Below are 20,907 nucleotides of genomic sequence, written 5' to 3' on the forward strand. Positions count from 1 at the left end.
TTTAAAGTTTTTTTTTTTAAAGGGAGGTGTGGCAGTCAGAAGTGATTGAGAGCCCCAGTGAATGAACGTTTTAGAGTATAAATTTTTTTTTGAAGTGGAAGGTTATTTTTAAAGCTTCTGTTGCGTGGCAATCAGCTTTTGGTAGAATCGAAGAGATTGCAGTAGTTGATTGGCTTATTGCCTTCCTGCACAGTGCATCACAACTGTCTGGAAAGTGTTCTTGAAAGTCATTAGGGTCTCCTTAGTTACAAGAAGTAGAGAGCAGTGGAAATTGCAGCCCTGGTGCTTTCCTGCATTCATTTAATATTTTTCACAGGTTCAGGTTTGTCACTGAAGACCAATATCTGAAAATTGCACAGGTCTGCAGCTGTCTTTTTTTTTTCCATGTGAAGCTTAACTTTGAAACATAATTGCATTAGCAGTTACAATAGTTTCAAAGGTGCTTGCAACACTTAATATAGCCTAACATTAAAGAGTATTTTTAAAATTTAAACCTTATGTCACAATTGACATGATGCTAAGAGCATGTTTTATTATTTTGAATTAAATATAATATTTTGAATTGCTTATAAATAATATTTAGTATTTATCAAATTGCTTTCCCTTCTGATTACTTTCAGGTCTTTCAAATGAAATCTTGGTACATTGTGAATGTTTTAATTGCTTATATTAACTAATGTGTTTTATAATGTGATCTAGAGTGTGTATATTGCTTGTTTAATGTGTATTTCATGATGTGGTTTGTACACTTTTGTACACTTTAGTTTTATTCACAACCCTTTAAGAATTAAGGATTGTTTAAATCGAGCTACCTGTTTTGCTGGCAATGTGGTCACACATCAATCAAGTGAGTAGTTGTAAAGTATATATATAAACAGAGGTTTGAGGTGTGGTCCAGCAGTCTTGGAAGTGCAAATTTCTCTTTACTCATTCTTACTATACAACCTAAATTCTCTGCCTTGAAGTCCCCCCAATCAGTTATAGAGCTAAGACCTTCTTGATATTCATGCTCCAAACATGATTTGTCCGATACTCCTTAGTTGAAACACTGTAAACCTAGCCTTTACTGGTTATACTGTCAATCCTGGTGGGCAAGTAAACCTTTTGAAAACCATCAACATGAAAAGATTTTCTTTAGATGTGGTCGGTCAGTATTTCAAACAACTGGTCAAGAAAGGTGTTTTGCCTCTCTTTTGTTTTTGTGCACCAGTAATTTCACTTTGCCCACTTTGAAATTTAGGTAAACCTTCCATTGTAGTACTCAGCAGCCCAAGCCCTTTTTTAAAATGAACAAAAGGCATCATAGGATAATGTGAAATGAGATGGGAGCCAGGAGTAATAAATTATGAATCAGCATGAATGTTTGAGTTATTAACCATGTTAAGGCAATAAGAGTTGTCATTGACCATTTCTGTTTCTTTTAGCTTTTAAATTTTATAAACACTCATAAGTAACTCTGTGAAACATGAGGTAAATATTTTTTTGCAGTTCCATAGTTGATTTTCCCAAGTTTTGGAGCAGTTCAGTGCAGAAGAATATCCACTATATCCATCTATTTCTAAATCGTCTCATCCAAAACAAGGTCACAGGGGAGCCGGAGTTTATCCTGGCAAGCATTTGGCTCAAGGTGGGGGTACAACCTGGATGGGACACCAGTCCTTTGCCGCATGCAGTTTTCCCAGAAACCAATTAACCTGCCAGTATGTTTTTAAATTGTGGGAGGAAACCACCATACTGCCCTCTACACTATATCATGATGTTAAAACACCTGAATAATTTTCTCTTATAAAAAGGGGCAGTAAGTGTGTGTGGAAGGGCCCTGACTTGCCTTTTTCTGCAGTATTACAGGAATGCCCAAGGAAAAATATGACCCGCCAGATCCCAGGCGGATGTACACAATAATGTCGAGTGAGGACGTAGCCAACGGGAAGAAGTCGTACTGGGCTGAGCTAGAAATCAGCGGTAAGTGACATAACTGTACCAGACACTGAGATCAGTGGGAAAAAAATAAATCATCTTGCATAAATACTGAATCTCTCCAGGTGTTCTCAGTGAAAACTGTAGGATCTTTTTACAATTTTTTCCCAAGACTATTCTCATCTTGATTTCAGATTGTATCAGATTTGGTTCAGGGTCCAAGACTGCATTCATTTTTCCTTAGAAATCTTGCCTTTTTAAAAGGAAAATTTGTATTAAAAAAACAGACTTACAAGATCTCAAAGTTTCACTTGAAAAATGTCCTGTAAATATGTGTATGTTTAAAGTGGCACAAGAAATGATTTTTTAATGGTAAATTTTTATCAATCATGATGCAGTTGTATGCAGTCCATAGCAATAAAGTTGCCCTGGTGTACCTAATTCTGCATCTCAACTCAGACACTTGGAAATCGAAAGGAGGATACATGCCATCTGTTATTTTTGTTTGCTTTACAACAAACCTATTTGTTTGGTTTTATTCAATGTAACATTTTCCACCCCATGAGCCTAAAGTTTAAGCGGTGACTTTTTGGAATTATTAAAGGCTCCAGCTCTCATGCAGACAATTACATGTAATTGGTGTAAAATTTTTTAAAAAATGGAAAGATGTTATAGCTTCTGTGTATTTTTGTTCTATAAATTGAACTCCCTTTCTGAAACAACATTTGCCAAGGTATGCTGAATGACTTGGGTTTTTAATACTGCCTTTGATAATTTTCAGTTCAGGTGACTGATAAAACTGGACTGAAAATGTCACCTACTTAGCAGCAGCTTATGAACTGTTCTGTCGCATTAGATATAAATGTAAAATGTTGGTTAAATATTCATTGCTGGTAGTTCTAAATTGTGGACAGTGCTCGGCATAATAAAGTATTTGAGCACAGTGTTTTTTTTCCCCCCATCCTTTACAGGGAACGTAAGGAGCTTAAGCACTGCATTGTGGTCACTGACGCACTTAACCGCATTGCATCTCAGCGACAATTCCCTCTCACGCATTCCGCCAGACATTGCCAAACTCCATAATCTGGTATACCTGGACCTCTCATCCAACAAGATCAGGAGCTTACCAGCAGAGCTCGGAAACATGGTTTCACTCAGGTAAATGGGCTCTTTCTCAGCAGAGTGTGAATTGCAGTATGTGAAAATATCTCACTAGAAAGGTGGACTTTTGATATGAGTGTAAGGTTCAGGTGCCTCCAGCAGAATTAAGATGCCTTTAAATTGAGAGCTCTTCGAACTGGGAATAACTCTTAAAATAGCTCCAGGTAAGGTCATAATTAAGGCAGTTAAGCCAATAATTAGTTCAGTTGGGTCATGATGTGAACTGGAAAACCTGCAGACGCAGCAGCCTCATATTCAGTGCTACTGGTAGGTTTTTTATTTGCCCTTTTCTATTTCAAGAAATAAACTTTTTCTTTGACCTTCAGCAGTTTCTTAAGTGATTGTTGGAAAACAAAACTGTCAGGTACAAATATTAAGCCTTTAAAGGGGCACTTCAGTTTAAAAAAAACTAAACATCCTGTTGCCATGCTGTCTTGTTGACTTGTTTTTTTAACTATCTTTATTGGTTTTTCCATATTAAATATGAAATGAGAAAATATGAACCAAGTACAAACATCAATAAAAAGGGAGAGTATGATAAAACATCCAGACAGTTTGCATATTTAGAAATAGCTCAATTAAAAAAAAAAACATTTTTTTTGAATATTTGAAATATTCCAAAAAAAGTCACATGGGTGTTCATTTTTTAACATAGATACGTGTTGTATACAAGGCTTAAATGTGTTACCTTTCATAAAGTAGTTCCCCTAATTTAAGCTCCTACTCCCCTTCTCTCTAGATGTTACTCGTATGATTCTCTAGAGAATTTAGAAATGAATCCCATATCTCCCTGAATTCCCCCATTTTTTATTTTAGGAGATAAATTATCTTTTTCACTGCAAGGCATGAAGTCATCCCCTTCAACCATTGTGACACACAAGGACTTTCTTCCTGTCTCCAAACACAGGCTATAACTTGTTTTGCTTCTAAAATGCAGATGGTTACCAATGAACACTCCTTTTTATTCATCCTAATCTCTTCTAGGTATAAATTAAGAATGGTTCAGGTGGGTAGCTGCGTCAGCATGCATAGTCTGCAAAGGAACAAGTAATAGGTTTATTCTGTGCTGAAAAGAGAAGAGAGAACACAATGTTTCGGCTGTGAAGCCTTCTTCCGGTGTCTGACATTTTGACTGACATAAAACTGACATTTTAATTATATTGATTTTCCCTATCATTGATATGGGCATTTTTGTCCACCTATTTATTGACTCTATTACAGATTCTATTAAAGGATTATAATTTGCTGGGATGTTTGTTGACCACTGGGGTAATCTTAATGCCTAAATAAGTAAAACCCTCCTGCTTCTCTCATTCTCATATAAGAACATTAAATCTGATTTATTGTTATTTATCTTATATCCTGAAAAAAGCCCATATGTTTTAATCAAAATATAAGTGAGGGTATTGAATAATCTAATTGGAAAGTAAAATTGTCATCGGCGTGTAATGCTATCCAATGTTCTACATTACCTATATTTCCACCATTAATGCTGATATGTTTACGAATAGCCATGGCCAATGGTTCAATGGCTAGTGTAAACAACAAAGGCGACAAAGTACGTCCTTGTTGTGTTTCTTCTGCTGAGATTAAAAGGGGTAGATATCAAACCATTGGTTAGAATGTCAGCAGATTGGTTAGCATAAATGGCTTTAATCCATTTCCTATTCCCATTCTGGATAGAACCTCAAACAGATACTGATGTTCGATCCGATCAAATGCTTTCTCTGCGTCTATTGATAATATTGCATTGTCAGGCTCCCCTTTCTTTTCATATACAAAGTTGAGTACCCTTCTAATATTGTGGAATGCTTGCCTATCTCTAACAAATCCACTTTGGATCACTATGAACTAATTGAGGCAAAAGAGTCTCTAGTCTTTTTGCCAAAACTTTGCACAAAATCTTTGGCATTATAGATCAGTGAAATGGATCTGTATGACCCTCGTTCTAATGGTGATTTTCTGGGTTTTAGTAACAACATAATTAATGTACGATTTAAAGGAGGCAGAGTTCCATTTTATGTGACTCCTGGTAAATGTCCATAAGAGGCTGAATTAGCTTACTTTTAAATATTTTATAGATTTCGATAGGGATGCTATTGGGTCCTGGTGTCTTTCCTCCATGTTGAGAATGGCTTCAGACACCTCATCAACCTTTAAGTTATCCTCTAAACCTGCAAACCAGTCTCTGAATATTCTGAACTATATAGAGTCTCGTAATAACATCTAAATGCATTATTTATTTCTGTTGGATCAACCGTAAGATTTCCGTCTTCAGACTGAATTGCATTTATTGCTCTCTGATTGTATCTGTTTGATGTGCCAAGCCAATAATTTGCCAGCTCTTTCTCCCTGTTTGTAATAACTTTGTTTCAGTCGCAGTAAACTTTCTGCTGCCTGATTTGTTGATAATTCATTATAGAGGTCTTGTACTTTATTCAATTCAGAAATTAATTCAAAGGAGATAGTTGAAAATATTTTGCCTTCTAGTTCTTTTATTCTGTTCTCTAATCTTTTCATTTTGAGTTGGGAGGCTTTAAATTCAGAACTTGTATAGCTAATCATTTAACCTCTAAGAAATGCTTTAAAATCTTCCCCCCATCTTACACAAGCTGAAGTTTGAGTTGTATTTACCTCCGAAAAGAAATCTATTTGTGCTTTAAGAAATTTTAAAAAGTTCGGCTCTCTCAACCAAGTTGTTTGAAAACGCCACCTAGGAGGTCCTCTGAGAGAGTATGAACATAGATAATTAAATGAAACGCATGCATGGTCTGAAATGATTATGCTGTCATACCAACATTTTGTAATTTTAGGCAAAAATTCTACAAATTTCAAGAAATACTCAAAGTTTGAAAAGTGTCTGAATAAGAGAAAGCCTTGAGTTTAGGGTTTCTAATTCTCCAAATGCCCAATAGGTTAAAATCTTCTATACAATGCTGTAGCCCTTTCCTTGTTTGCTGATGAGAAGGTCTCAATACAAGTCAACCTATCTTTTTCAGGGCAGAGAGTACAGTTAAAATCTCCCCCTGTGATAAAATGACCTTGTAGTGAGGCCAGTATCATGAATACATTTTTGTAAAAATTGGATTATCATCATTTGTTCCATAAACGTTTAGTAGATTAAGTTTAACAGAAAGCAGTTCACTGTGGATAACGACATACCTCCCTGAACGGTCACATATTGTATCTTTTATTTGTAGAGGGATTGATTTGTGTATAAGAGTAATGACTCCTCTTGCCATTGAGAGTTACACGAGGCAAAAAACACCTGTCCCGGCCGTCTCTTGTATACTCTATATCCTCAGACTTTAGATGGGTTTCCTGGAGAAAAACTGTTTTAGATTTTAATTCTTATTCTGTTCATTACTTGCTTTAACTTAAGTTTAAGCCTTTAAAATTCAATGATGTAAACTGTATTTCAAAAGGCACCACCATTGTAGCACCATTAATTTGTTGATTAGAAATGTGCCATCTGTGTTATGCTCACTGCCGATAATAGTAGTTCTACTTTTTAAGATGTATTCACATTCAGAACGAAGAACAAGATAAACCTTGCAAAAACCCTTAAAGAAAAACACAACCAAAAAGAAAAAACATTGGAACATCAGAAAAAAAAAACACTTCAACAATCAAGCTACCCATTGTTTCCACCCTACCCATCCCTTTCCAGCAAGACCAAGCTATGGAGCCTGTTTGGTCCTTGTTCTTAAGGAACAGTTTTAACAGTCCGGGCCGGACCCCTATAAATCACATTTACTAAAAAAACACTAAATGAAACAGATCAATAATTCGGTGCAATATCTTAATGAAAACCAGTTCAACACCAGTCATCTTGAACATTACATAGAAATAAAAAGAATTTTAAAATATACAGCATTATAAACTTAACAAGAAATCAAATACTGTAGTCAGTACGAATGAACTGAGATCAACAACAACAAACCTTTCTTTCAATAGCTAAGCACTGTACAATGCAACACATTGAAAGGCTATAAAAGAAACTACAAAGCCATACTCATCTGTCACTTCCTGATTTTCATTTTTAAACTTCTAACGAATTTCTGTGCATCTGACGGGCTATCAAAGGTGCTGTGTTTTTTCTTGTATGTCACACAAAATATTGCAAGGTAGATAATTCTGTATCTGAGACCAGGGACATCAAGAGCCCATAGTTCCTTCTTCACCGCGTCAAACCTCATCCGTTTTTGGTGAAACTCTGCTGAAATGTCCGGGAAAACCATTATATGTTGATTTTCAACCATTATTGGCCCTTTGTCCCTTGCTGTTTTCATGACCCGAACCTTGTCGCTGCAGTAAAAAAAATTTAAAACAGCCCTTGGGAAGGACCTTGACGGGTCTTCGTTGATTCAGCTAATTCTATGTGCCCTCTCAATGACCAGGTGGGCATAAAAGACAGTCATCCAGCACCCCAGAAAGCCACTTTTGTAGAAAAGCACACATCTTTACCCTCTTTCTTTTTTCAGGTAGATGCATAAAAGTTGCAGGTTCGATTGGCGACAAAATTTTGAAAGCATTTTTACAGCCTGTTTATGTGATTATTGACATTATTATACAGAATTAGTCAATTGAATTTCATTTATTTTTATATAGCACCTTTCACAACAAGGTTGCCCCAAGGCGCTTAACAGTGCAAGTGACCATACATTTTATGAATACAGAAAAGACCCGAAGACAAAGGAGGAGATCCACACACAAACAAAATTATAAAGAAATTGTTTCCATGGTAAATTTCTAAACCTATGGTTTAATTTTACCTTGACATAGTTTTTTAACAAAGCATATTTACATTTCAGGTTTCATTTTTGAGTATAATTAAAACTATTCATAGAAATATACATGGGGGCATATATATGTGTGTATTTCAGATCTTTCTCTTTCTTTTTCAGGGAACTGCTTTTAAACAACAACCTGTTGCGGGTTCTACCTTTTGAGCTGGGAAAACTATTTCAGTTACAAACACTGGGGTTGAAAGGTATGGTGCAACTGACAAGCCTTCTCAGCTCTCTAAAGTGACAAACTTCAATTTATTGCTTCACTGGCCTGAATGACAGTCACCCAACCTGTTTTAGCAATGCTATTTAAGTGTCAATTAGTTACTGTCATTATCAATGTTTTTGATGGTATTAAAAGCTTTCTTTGATTTACACTCTTTTGTCACCACACAACTGAATGTGCTAAAACTTGTTTCATGCTTCCGTTTGTCTTCTGCTAAAAATAGCAGTGTGAACCGTCTGATGTACTTTTATTTTTCCTCAGGAAACCCACTTGCACAAGAAATCTTGAATCTCTACCAGGAACCAGACGGGACACGAAGGCTACTGAATTACTTGCTTGATAACTTGGCTGGCACTGCCAAAAGAAGTAAGTCGGAGTCGTTTGGAGCCAACTGTGTGTGCTCTTCTGAAATAAACCCCACTTTTAACTGCAAAACCTCTTCTCTTTAGTTCCAACAGAGCAGCCCCCTTCAAGGTCATGGATTGTGCTGCAGGAACCAGACCGGACACGACCGTCAGGTGGGAGAGGCACCACTCTGATAGGGCTGACTGTGGGTGGGCTGTATTCCAGCATTCAGTTCTGTTCTTTATGTCCACTCCTGTTCCTTGCTAAACATATTTTCCTAGCCAAGCTGCATCAGCAGGTGGTGTCAATGGTCTATAAGGAGATAACTGCTGTCCAGTAAGTAGAATTAAACATAGCTTTTTTCCCTACATAAACAAGTGAGAAATTAGATCTAGTAAAATAAATCTTAAATGAGCTTTTTTCAGTATTTTTCATGCCCCACACACAAAAACCCTGATCATTTTTATTTTATAGCCAAATATTTTTTCTTTAAATTCAAGCCTTTTCAATTTTTTTTTACTTTACTGCCTTTCATACATAATAAAGCATCAAGCAGGTAGATAGTACGCAGTGTTGAGATACGAATATTTATATTTGTCTCTTCCTAAACCAAAAATTGAAAAGCATGTTCTATTAAAGTTGTGAAACAGGCTAACAGTATTTGGATCAAGCAGGGCATGGATTGAGAGTAAATGCAAATTTTAATCTGGAAATATTTGCAGTACATCCTTGTTTGCTTGTCCTCTGTAATATTCTTTATTGGGATGTATTTACCATCCATGAGTAGAGTGGTTTGTACTAGAAGAATCAAATTAAAAATTGGGGAAATTTAAAACGTTAGAATGAGGATCTTTTAATTAATTTTATATTATTGGTTGGCTTCTGCCACCATGAATGACTGATTGTTCCAGATTTGAATGTGTAAATTTTACTTGGATTTTATTTTTTCGTCCTTGCAGCTCTGTTTTCTGTTATGTGCTACAATGTACTCTGTGATAAGTATGCTACTCGACAGTTATATGGCTACTGTCCATCATGGGCTTTAAACTGGGAGTACAGGAAGAAATCAATCATGCAGGAGATCCTAAGTTGCAATGCAGACATCATTAGTCTTCAGGTAAAAAAAAACTAACATTTTCTAGATAGCTTTATACAGTGGTCATACTAGTATATTGTGAAGTTAGATTTAATGACGCTGTGGGATTTGGTGACTAACTGAAACCTTATATGAGATGGTCCTTCCTAAATCTGTTAAAAAATGAATAGTTCATGCAGTGTTACCAATTACTTATACAACATGTGCAATTACTTAATGGAGTAGGTTTACACCATGCATGCAGAGAAAACAGAAAATATTCATGAACTTTATATAGTCCTGCATGCATAAGAATCAGGTTATATTACTTTTTTGAACAACTTTAAGTTTTATGCAAGGCAGTGTAAGTACCAGTAAGTCTAGTATTTCTAAAACTTGCCTGAGCACAGGTATAAGCAGCTTATGTTCAAATTACACAGTGAAGTAGATAGTATTTGCTTTATTTATCTTTGTAACCTTTGGTCCCCTCTATGTAGGAGGTAGAAACAGAGCAGTACTACAACTTCTTTCTGGTGGAGCTGAAAGAACAGGGCTATGATGGCTTCTTCAGTCCCAAATCCCGAGCCAGGACAATGTCCGAGTCAGACAGGAAGCATGTGGATGGATGTGCAATATTCTTCAAAACAGAAAAGTAGGTGGTGCTTCAATCGCAATCCTAGCAAACATATGCAAAATGAAACCCTGCTTTAACTGAGTGGCTTTTGTCATAGCCGGCAGTCTTCTCTGAAATCTCACTGTTCATAGACCTGAACTGCACAATGAGACTAATTGTGCAGATTGTATGAAGGGCAGTGTAAATTTTCACTTTTATATTTCTGAAGGAGAGCTTCTTAGCTGTATAGTCCTTAAAAAAGTTAGTCACACTCAACAACGAGCCTTAACATAGCTGAAATATACAGTAATCAGCAGTGTCAGTATAAAAATATGCCATCTTACAATTACTTTCCCTTGAATAGCTTGAATAGTTCCATGATTTCTGTAATTTAGGGGACATAAGCTGCTTGCTTCAGAAATTCTAGCACACAGTGTATTTGTCCTGCAGTGCTATTAGAGTTTTCAGCCTGTAACCTTTATCTTTAAACTTATCAGTCCAAACATTAGCCTTATGTTCTTGCAAAGCTTTACAGTGAACTGATGGTACATTCTGTATACTGATCAACATTTAAATGGCATGGTTCAATCGACACCCAATCTACTGTCAAAGTCAAAAGCTAGTTGTAGCTAGTAGGAAGTACATCTGAGATACCTTCTGTACACTAGGTTAAAGATGTGGTCTTGTGGCATGTTGTAGGAGTTTTGTGAATTTACTGGGACAGTTGATTAATTGTTAATCAATTAATCACGAGGTGCTTCTTTATGGCTATTAGACAATCGTCAGAACAACCGGTAACACACACACACTGATTCAATGCACAAGATACATTTATTGAACATAAATTGTGCACCAAACATATATATCAGGCTGCCTGGATACCGGTGGCAAATCTTACTGTGAGGGTTACCAAAATTGCAAAGTATATAATAACGAAGAGATTCAAAGACAAAGAGATGCACAACAGAGACTATACTTTGGTATACTGTTCGGCTATACCATATCGTTAATCAGTCTCATTAACCACTGCTACACTATACTTGAAAGTACATATATTACTCATGAATTAAATTGATAACTTGTGTTGAGGTAACAATTAAATTCTCAAGATGCAATGTAGAATATTGGGTTTACTTATCCACTGTATATGGATTTGGATTTCCCGGCACGGACACCAAAACCAGCTGGCAGGCTCTGTTGCAAACTGTCGCAGCGGTCGAGCAATAGGTGTTGTCCTGTAATCCTCTTGCTACCAGCCAACCAGTCCAGGTGCAGCTCGGAGTAAGGAGAGAGGGAGGAATCTACGGTGTGCAGTGCAGTCAGTTCTCCCAGGGGTCTCTAGCAGTCCGGCTGACTAGTAGAAAGTCTCTATGCACAGAGGGTCACTGCGGGTCTGTGCAAATCACTCTTTAGTTTAAAAGCATTCAGTTTAAAAGCTTACTGTGTGTCTTACAGGTTTAGCTTGGTCCAAAAACACACAGTTGAATTTAACCAGCTAGCCATGGCCAACTCGGAAGGATCGGAAGCCATGCTGAACAGAGTGATGACCAAGGACAACATTGGGGTAGCTGTGCTGTTGGAGCTGCGCAAAGAGATGATTGAAATGTCCTGTAAGTTGTTCACCCTTGGAACCGTTGTATCATCTTCATTCTTTTGTTATGTATTTTTTATTCTTTCCTGTGTAGATCTGTAATTTGAACTGCTCATTCACCATCCTATTTAACCAGTAATCATATTTATCATAAATGAACATGCACAGACTAGTCTTGTTTCTTCATAGGGTAAAATGTCAATGTGTTGGCTGTTCTAGACAAGTCTGTTTATCAGTCATGCATATAAATCCAGTGTGCTAGACTTGATTTCATATCCCATTATGCGGGGACAGATATTATTTTTAATTTTTTAAAATGGATTTAATGTCAGTGCATGATGGAAGGGGGGAACATGAATTCTGCAGGCAATATGTAGTCCCTACTGGGAATAATAAAGAGCGTCTTCTCACCAATTCAGCTGGGAAGCCCCTTCATGGCATGGAGAAGCAGCTCATCCTAGTCGCCAATGCGCACATGCACTGGGACCCCGAATACTCTGACGTCAAGCTGGTACAGACCATGATGTTCCTGTCTGAGGTCAAGAACATCATTGACAAGGCCACCCGAAGTCTCAAGTTATCCTCTGTGTCGGGGGAAACCAATGCCATCCCCCTTGTCCTGTGTGCTGATCTGAACTCCTTGCCAGATTCAGGTGAGTGCTTGTAGTTGTGGTGGCCTAATGCAAAGTATATTCAAGTGCATTTTAAAAATGACAAAAGTTTTTAAAAGAATTTAAATTCTGCCAAGAATTTAATTTGTAAGTGTAATTGATGTGCATGTGAATTTCAGTTTGTGAAGCTTGACAAAGGGTTGTTCAAGATGGAAATGGGTTAACCTGTTGCATTAATTACCCCCCTTAAACTGAACAAGGTAGAGGTTTGAAAAGCACTCACCTTAAGCTTTTTGATTAAGTTTTCTAAGCCTTTGGCTCTGGTCTATTTTTAACATGAAAGACCTTTATTTCTGGAGCCTGCTTTTGATTTAAAGCAGCCAGGTTAGTGGTTGTGGGTCTGCTATTACTTAATGTTTACAGTATTAGGTTATGGATTTGTCATGCCTAAAAATAAGGTCTATTCTTACACTGTTGCAAAACAGAGACTTCTATGTTTTGGTCTCAGGAAATGGTTAATAGCTCTGTGATGTAAGTATAGAATTACTGCATTTTTAGTTAGAATGTGACAGTGAGATGTATTGAGAGTTTGCTGAATGCAAATTTTAAAACCTTCTTTTTGTTCCTTAGCTCTTAGAAATCAAATATGTTTTTAATATTTAACTCCAGGCTTACACAAATTATTCAAACCACTACTAAATTTAAAATGCAGTAATTAAAAGACCTGCTGTTCCCTTTAGTTTATTCATACATGTTATTGTGATTATGATAGTGTCAATTAGACTGAAACAAATTCATGATTTGTCCATTTAGAGGGAGATGTTTATTTTGCACAGTGTGTATGGCCGGTGCCACAATGTATGGTAAACTTGATGAGCAATTTCATATAAGGTACTTAAATACAGACTGTTCCTTTAGCAACCAGCATACAGTAAAGCTTCTAAAATCCTTTTGATACTTGGGACTTGTTGCATAGTAGTTCTATGTAGATAGTGGGAAGCATGAATGTATTTAAGCTATCATGTAATTTGTAATTCATTATGCTGTGGAAATGTGAAATTTGCAGATATGTGATTTAATTGAGATTAGGTAGCACAGTTTGTTCTAAAGCTTTATTGAAAAAGCATTAAATTTCATGCTACAGTTACAATGTGTTATCTATTAAAAGGTTAACAGCTTTATAGGAGTTAAAATCTAGAATTTGATATTTTGGGAGGACTGAGTCTATACAGAAGCTGAACAGTTCCTTAAAGCTCAACATCCTGTTGTGCACTGTGTGGAGCTGGTTACACAGCCATGACCTCTATCCTATTCAGCTCCCTCTTTATTATCCACATATATTATTTCCTAAAATGCTAGGTTATCATTTGTGCAAACAGTTTCTTGATATACAAGATTTATGCATCTTATTTACAATTCAAAGTATAGTTATTAATTGGTTTGTATGTGTGAAAGTTTACAGGTTCACAGCCTGCTCTTGAAAGTCCTGCCTTCAGGTGACTTAAATAATTATTCATACCTTTGGCATAAACAGTGTCCATGACATTGAGAATATGGAGATTTACTGGCACTAGTTTGCGTTTTCCTTCGTTTGGTATTCTGCAGTGTGGTTAAAGCGCTGCCCTTTAAGAAATCCTGTTTGTAGCTCTGTGCTGACCCCAGCTGTGTGTTCCCAGGTGTGGTGGAGTACCTGAGTACAGGAGGGGTTGACTGCACACACAAGGACTTCAAAGAGCTGCGCTACAGTGACAGCCTCACCAACTTCAACTGCAACGGCAAGAATGGCACGTCCAACGGGCGGATAACTCATGGCTTCAAGCTCAAGAGTGCCTATGAGAATGGCCTGATGCCTTACACGAACTACACGTTTGACTTCAAGGTGCGATCACACTTCGAAATATTGGATATGCTTTCTCTTGTCTTATGGCATTTAAAGCCCTTGAGCTATGAGATAAGTTTGGTTATGAAACTGCTGTTAAATCATTAAGTAGTTTAATGCATAAACCTCTATGGTTATGAGTAAATTTGCAAGCCACCTTCCTTTGTTACTTAGCCTTTTTTAACCTTGCTTATTCCAATAATATGCTGCTGTGTGCCTTCATGTGCATATTCATGCCTATTGACCCAGAAGCAGTTTCCACAATGTTTTAGACAGAAATGAAAAAGTAGCTCAAAAGACAGAAGTAAAAGGTTCATTCCATGCTGAAAAGAGAAGAAAGGAAACAACGTTTTGGCTGTAGAGCCTTCTTCCTACTTGAACTACTGCTCAAAAGACATTCTTACTTTTACAGGAAGAAATGAAAGAAAGATGCAGGGAGGCATTGTTACAAAGAAAACTGCTTTGTTTCAGACATTTCAGCAGGGGGAGAGCTGGGATCTTGGGTGTAAGCAGCAGTACTGGTTTGATCACACAGGTGTCCTGTAACTTTTTTTTTTTTTTACAGGGGGTGATCGATTACATCTTCTACTCCAAGCCTCAGCTCAACGTACTCGGCATCCTAGGCCCTCTTGATCCTCACTGGCTCATTGAGAACAATATCAGCGGATGCCCACACCCGCACATCCCTTCAGACCACTTCTCTCTTTTTGCACAACTGGAGCTCGTGTTGCCCTACCCACCCCCTGTCAATGGGATCCACCTGCCTGGCAGGAGGTAGTTGCTAAGCCAGCTGAGGGCACGCCTTCCCTCGAACTATCTTGTAAACATAAAATGTAAAATCAAACGTATAGAGGAGTGAGGTATGGCCAACAGGGATTTTTTTCTCCTAATTGTTTTCACGAATTTTAAGTCAATCTTATTACTAAGTTCTTTTCAGGCAAAATTATGAACCCCTTTATGCTTTGTATACTGTCAGAATGGACCTTTTTTTGTAAACACCTTCCTTTGGTATTTGGATTTTTTAACCTTGATTATTATATGCCTTTAAATGTGCGCATTCATGCCTATAGAAGTACACAGGGTTTGCACAATGTACTGCCTCTGTTTTAGAGAAAACATTAATTGGTGAAATCCTGCATTGTATAGGATTAATACAGCGATAGATTGATATCCACTGTGAGTAAAGTAACATCAAGTTATACATTGTCTCACATATTGAAGCCATTATTAATTTTGTCAGGCTACACTGGGCAAAGTAAGTGCCATTGATTGTGGATTATTTTGTCTTTATTATACTTGGGGTTATAATTTCACACCGTTTCATTATTTCCCCTTAACAATATCCTCTGCAGTGCATGCTCAGTAACTGGTGACCAAAGTTAAGACCAAGACTTCTGATATCTACAGACATGTTTTCACAGATTCAGCAATGCCAGAGTCTGCTCTCTAGGTGCTAGAAAAATTGCCTTTCTACAGAAATGGTGCAGTTTTTAATCAAAGAAAATTACATTAGTGAATTCTGGAAGTATTTATTGGCTCTTGAAGCACTGTTTAAACTTTTGCTGTTTTTATGTCAAAATTGAGCAATCAGAACAGTAAAAAGTCTGGTGTGTTATATTCTGCCTGTTAAAATAGTGCTTGAATACGGGGATGTAAACAGCTACACTTCGCCCAGCAGCAAACATGTTATTACTGTTAAATTAAAGCAGCTTTAAAACTATTGCACTTTGATCACAAGAATGAATTTAGTGATTGATGACTAAAGAAGAATTTCAGAACTGTGTAGTCATTTTAAGAGCAGATGTACATTTCTGGCATCTAGCAGGTGGTTATAAAGTTGGTCATTTTTAATTTCTCAAAGTACTGCACAGCTCGTTGCTTGCAGTTAAATTGTTTAAAGGATATTTATACAAATGGACTTAAGTTTGTGGGTGATTACAGCTATATTTGTGTTGAACCCTATTAAATTGACAGTGACTAATGATTTTACAGTAATATTATCCTTGTGTTGTAATTTAAGTCAAGAAAGTGACCTACTTCGTTGTCACCTGCTTTTGTATGTGTGTGATTGTACTTTTATAGGCATCTGCGCACACAGGGATCTGTAGCACTGTCTTTGAGGCCAGTCGTAACCTTCTAAGGCCATTCTTTCCATACTTCACTCCAAGGTTTTTTTCAGAGAAGTGTTTGTATAAAATAGAATTTGGATTTAGCCTTTAATGATTGTATATGAACCACAAAAGACCTGATTTATGGCATTTTTGTACTTTAAAAATCAATTTGGAAAACAATGATTGTATTGTAAACTAAGGCTAAATTTTTATCTGTTTTGCGTGTTATTAAAAGAAGAAAAAACCAGCTTGTAAAAAAAGATGTTATAACAGGTTTTCTCTGCTAATATTTGCACTGTTCTGGGTTTCTGTATGTACCATGTTTTTTTATTTTTATTTTGAGAACATTGCTTATTTTAAACTTCAAGACTCCACTTATAAAGCAGTTTGAGCCTTATTTCTAGTACTAGAATGCTTTTTTCAGTTTCAGTTAGATGGAACTCATCTCTTTTCAGTTCATTTACAGATCATTCATTACAGAATTAAAAGACAGGAAAGAAGACAGTCTTAAATGTCCTATGCTGTATTATAGTCATCTGTACTCTTGGAGCAATATTCTAAGACTCTCGGGAAGATCCTCGTCATAATGTGACGGATCCCCTAAACCGAAGGAAAAACCTAAAACATCACATTCATTTCTCTGTCATGGATGTACATCATGCTATGGGAGGGAAGTAGTCTTGAGACCCCATTCCCACATTAAAAAAAAATCATTGTGCCTCATCAGTTGTGTTCTCAAACAGCACTGCCTGTGCAAGCAGGGAAAACCTGAACAGCATCTTTTAATTTTTTAAAATACTGTTAACAGTTGTGAAGATTTTATGAAGTTTTTTTTGTATTAGCTGTGGCATTTTTTTTCTTCTTGTCCTCTCTTCTCATGGAGTAATGAATTCCATAGTAATCAGGTTAAGTACGGCAAATGGAGATTTTGTAACTGCCGAAACCTTAGAACTGCTTCTGTCTCTTTGCACAGTGCTTGGATCTTCTGTTTTTTGTTTTTGTATTTATACACCAAGGAAATTTCATGCTATACCTTTGGAAACTTGCAGCCTGGTCTTTAAAAGCATCCTTACTTGGTTGTATTTTAAACTTCAATTTGAAACGGTATGAAGAGCAACATTTCAAACTTGGAAAACCTATTAAATGATCTATTTAATGAAACAGGGACCGAACCATGCTTTTCTGTAGAGCTAGACCAGTGCTATAATTTAATCTATTCATTGATAGTGCCATCTATTGCGTATTACCATAAAGCCAAGTGTAGAGATCTTATAAATTTAGTTACTGTACCCTTTTTTGATCTTTTTTTAAAAGTAAGACACTTTCATGTCTAGCTTGATCTAGTATGTCATATGAGCCACACGTATAGCCTGGTCTAGCTTGAGTTTCATCTGCTGGCAGGGAACCATGCAGGGTATGGTGGTACTGTTGAGATCTGGATAGTCCTAAATTGACAACATAGTTTAATTAGCAGATGTGACATGCTGCACTGAAGAAATGTTTTTCTTTTTTTTAAAAAGCAAGCAATTGACAAGCACTTAATGTAGATCGATAGTGCAGCTACTCCTTAAAATTGAATCTTATCACCCTTTTTTAAAAGAAAAATGTGCAAGTGTAAATTTTAACATTTTTTACAAAGAACGTTTGATCTGTAGTCCTTGTCTGGGACCTGCTCTTTTTTTGCTTTTATTTGAGCAAATAGCAAACATGTCCAGTTTATAATTAGTACCTTGAAATACTGGTAGTATTGTAGTAGATTTAAAAAAGTAGTTTTTTGTAAAGTGTGAATAAAAGGTGTTATCTCATGTTTCCTTTCTTAAAAACAAATTGTGTTGTTAATGTGTATCATGACAAATATTCAATAGTATTATGATTGGTTGATTTTTTCTTTTACCCATTGTCATCTTTTTTTAATTATCCAAAACTCAAACCAATTTTTTTCTGTCAAAGTGTTAGCAAGCTGAATTCTAAGTGTTTTTGGCTTCTAACTTGGATCAGAATCACTTCTTACCTTGAGGGCATGATTTTGCATTGTGCCCCCTTTTTTTAAAACAAGAAGAAAAGAAGTTTTCAGCGTCACCAAATGGGAATCTCAGACTCATATCTTTAGCTTATTTTAGACGTCACATAGAGCAGGCTAGCACAGTTGTGAAAATAAGTGGGCCAGGTAGACCCACTGATCAGTGGTTGATGCTTCAGTAGAAAGAGCCCTTTGCAAAGTGGTGTTAACGTGTACGTTTAAACACATGCCAGCAGTGTCCTTAGGACAGAGGTGATATTGTAATGTGAGTCTACTATTGCACCCTCTCGTTATATATGTTATTGTGCTTCTAGTGGTGAGTTAAGTTTAAATCGTGTTCTCTGCTATTTAATTAACTGAATATGCCTAGAGGCACCTTTCTCTTGTGCAATGGTGCATTTGGAATAAGCCCTTAGGACAGGGAGGGGGTGGGGGAATAGGGTGAGGGGTTAAGGGTAACCCTGAACTTAAGCCCTAAACTTGAGTAATGATCAGCAGATGGTGCACATGCACTTCTACTTTAACTTGTGTTCATTGTATTGACCCTTTTTTTAAAAAAAAACTTTTTTGCACTCGAATCAGTTACTGAAAGCACCATCTCAATATTTTGTTGTAGAACAATCTCCCATTTGATTAATTTGCATCCATCCTGTGATATGTTTTGGGGATCGTAGTTATGATCACACTTAGGACAGTAGAATGGTAGGGAGAACAAGTACTTTCCCTTTGTTAAAATTTTGAAAACACTTCCTTGTTTGGTAAACAGCTTGCAATATTTAGAACAATCATCTTTCATTTTTAGATGATAGGAAATTCCTGAAATTTGGCAATAATGGTTGCTCATTTGACTTTGATTTGTTGTCTTGTTTTTTTTTGTTGCTAGCCTTGGATGTTCCGGACCCATTTGACAGAAATGCTCAATTCCACCTGCTTTGCTGATTCATTTTACCACCCCTACTTCCCTGTTCTCTCCACAAGTTTGTGATTCCTGCTGTTTCCACCTCCTTTTTGCCAGTAGTGTTAGTCGTTCAATGATCAGGATTGCTTATCTTTAGCCGACTGATAAGTACATATATATAATGTTCCACTATGTAATGCACTGGACCAACTCTTGTTTACCATTCGTGGAATACCAGCAAAACACTTGCACAAAGTTTAAAAAGAATGTTACGTTAAAAAAAACAAAGGCAGCTGTTTTTAAATAAATATTAGGAACTGTAAGGGGCCTAATGGTAAACAAGGGATTTTCAATTTACTGTTATCCTTAACAGTTTTCTTGGTTATCTGAACTAGTTTTATGTTTATAACAGGGTCAGCTTGTTTCCTTTACACCTATGTATTTTCCTACTTATGGTTGAAAATAAATTCTATATCTGTTTCAGCTTTTGTGTAGTGTACAAATTTTTGCTATGAGATCTGGGAATCTGTGACTTTCAGCATGGTTAAGGAAAAACCTGTTCAAAATGGAAACTGCTTCCCAAATTTTCATAGACACGGGTGGATGCTATATTACATTATATAAATACATTTTCTTTTTGAAGGCTTCAAGTTCTTCTAACTTGACATTTAAAACAGCTTATCTGTAGATTTTGAAAACGTCTGGAAACAAAGGGGGATTCATGTCACTGTAGCACTCGGTAAGTACAATATTGTCTTTAATGGGCAGAAATCTTTATATCTGAACTGAAGTGTTAATGTGGTTCAGAACTGCCAGAACAGCTCTATATTGGAATGGTCAATGAAATTCAGCACAAAGGACATTTTGTTTTTGGACTGAGGTTGCTGCTGGAAGGTGTTAGGGGGGCCAGCAGGGCATGCTCACCCTGCGGTGTATGTGGGTCCTTATACCCCACTATAGTGATGGGGATGCTATACTGTAAAAGGGCACCGTCCTTTGGATAAGATGTAAAACTGAGCTCCTGTCTCTCTTTGGTCATTAAAAATCCCAGGGCGTTTCTTGAAAAGAGTAGGGGTGTAACCCTGGTGTATTGGCCAAATTTCCCATTGGCCCTTACCAGTCATGGCCTCCTAATAATCCCCATCTATGAATTGGCTTAATTTCTCTGTTCTCCTCCCCACTAATAGCTGATGTGTGGTGAGCATTCTGGCGCACTATGGCTGGAGTGAGTGGAGTGTCCAGAAAAGCGCTACATAAGTGTAATTATTATTATTATTATTGTTATTATTATTATTATTATTATATTTGGTCAGACAATCTACAATAAAGCTTGTGTTACCGCTAATCAATTTCCGATTGATAAAAGATGTACTGATTTATGAAAATCGCTCAATGGGAAATTGAGAGAAGTTGGCATTTGTATATATATTTTAAATGGTCTTCAAAAGTTATCGTAATGTGAAATACTTTTTTAGCCATGGCAAAATATTTACTAGAGCTCACTGATATAACTTTGCAGGGCTGTGCAAACATTTTTTGTACAATTATTTTATTCAATGCAAAACAATATTTAATAGAACAATATCAATAAAGATGATAATTGCATTAGGATCACAAGGGTTTAGTATTTAGGGCCATTTAAAAAGCGCATGTTAATGTAATAGCCACTT

General features: G+C 36.6%; 1 protein-coding gene across 1 annotated transcript in view; it reads left to right on the forward strand.

Moving 5' to 3' along the window:
- The window catches only part of cnot6a (CCR4-NOT transcription complex, subunit 6a), a 32,585-nt gene extending 12,868 nt beyond the window's left edge, over positions 1 to 19,717 (forward strand). The window contains exons 2-12 of the mRNA XM_088932002.1: positions 1,841 to 1,962; positions 2,889 to 3,075; positions 7,986 to 8,071; positions 8,356 to 8,460; positions 8,544 to 8,612; positions 9,399 to 9,556; positions 10,012 to 10,166; positions 11,583 to 11,737; positions 12,138 to 12,371; positions 14,006 to 14,208; positions 14,774 to 19,717. Of these exons, the coding sequence (XP_088788128.1) occupies positions 1,851 to 1,962; positions 2,889 to 3,075; positions 7,986 to 8,071; positions 8,356 to 8,460; positions 8,544 to 8,612; positions 9,399 to 9,556; positions 10,012 to 10,166; positions 11,583 to 11,737; positions 12,138 to 12,371; positions 14,006 to 14,208; positions 14,774 to 14,986 (1,677 nt within the window). The 5' untranslated portion in view covers positions 1,841 to 1,850 and the 3' untranslated portion in view covers positions 14,987 to 19,717. The remainder of the gene's footprint in view (positions 1 to 1,840; positions 1,963 to 2,888; positions 3,076 to 7,985; positions 8,072 to 8,355; positions 8,461 to 8,543; positions 8,613 to 9,398; positions 9,557 to 10,011; positions 10,167 to 11,582; positions 11,738 to 12,137; positions 12,372 to 14,005; positions 14,209 to 14,773) is intronic.
- Positions 19,718 to 20,907: the final 1,190 nt, after the last annotated feature.

Source organism: Atractosteus spatula, chromosome 14 (assembly GCF_055471065.1).
Source record: "Atractosteus spatula isolate fAtrSpa1 chromosome 14, fAtrSpa1.hap1, whole genome shotgun sequence".
In the NCBI taxonomy this organism is placed as follows: Eukaryota; Metazoa; Chordata; class Actinopteri; order Semionotiformes; family Lepisosteidae; genus Atractosteus; species Atractosteus spatula.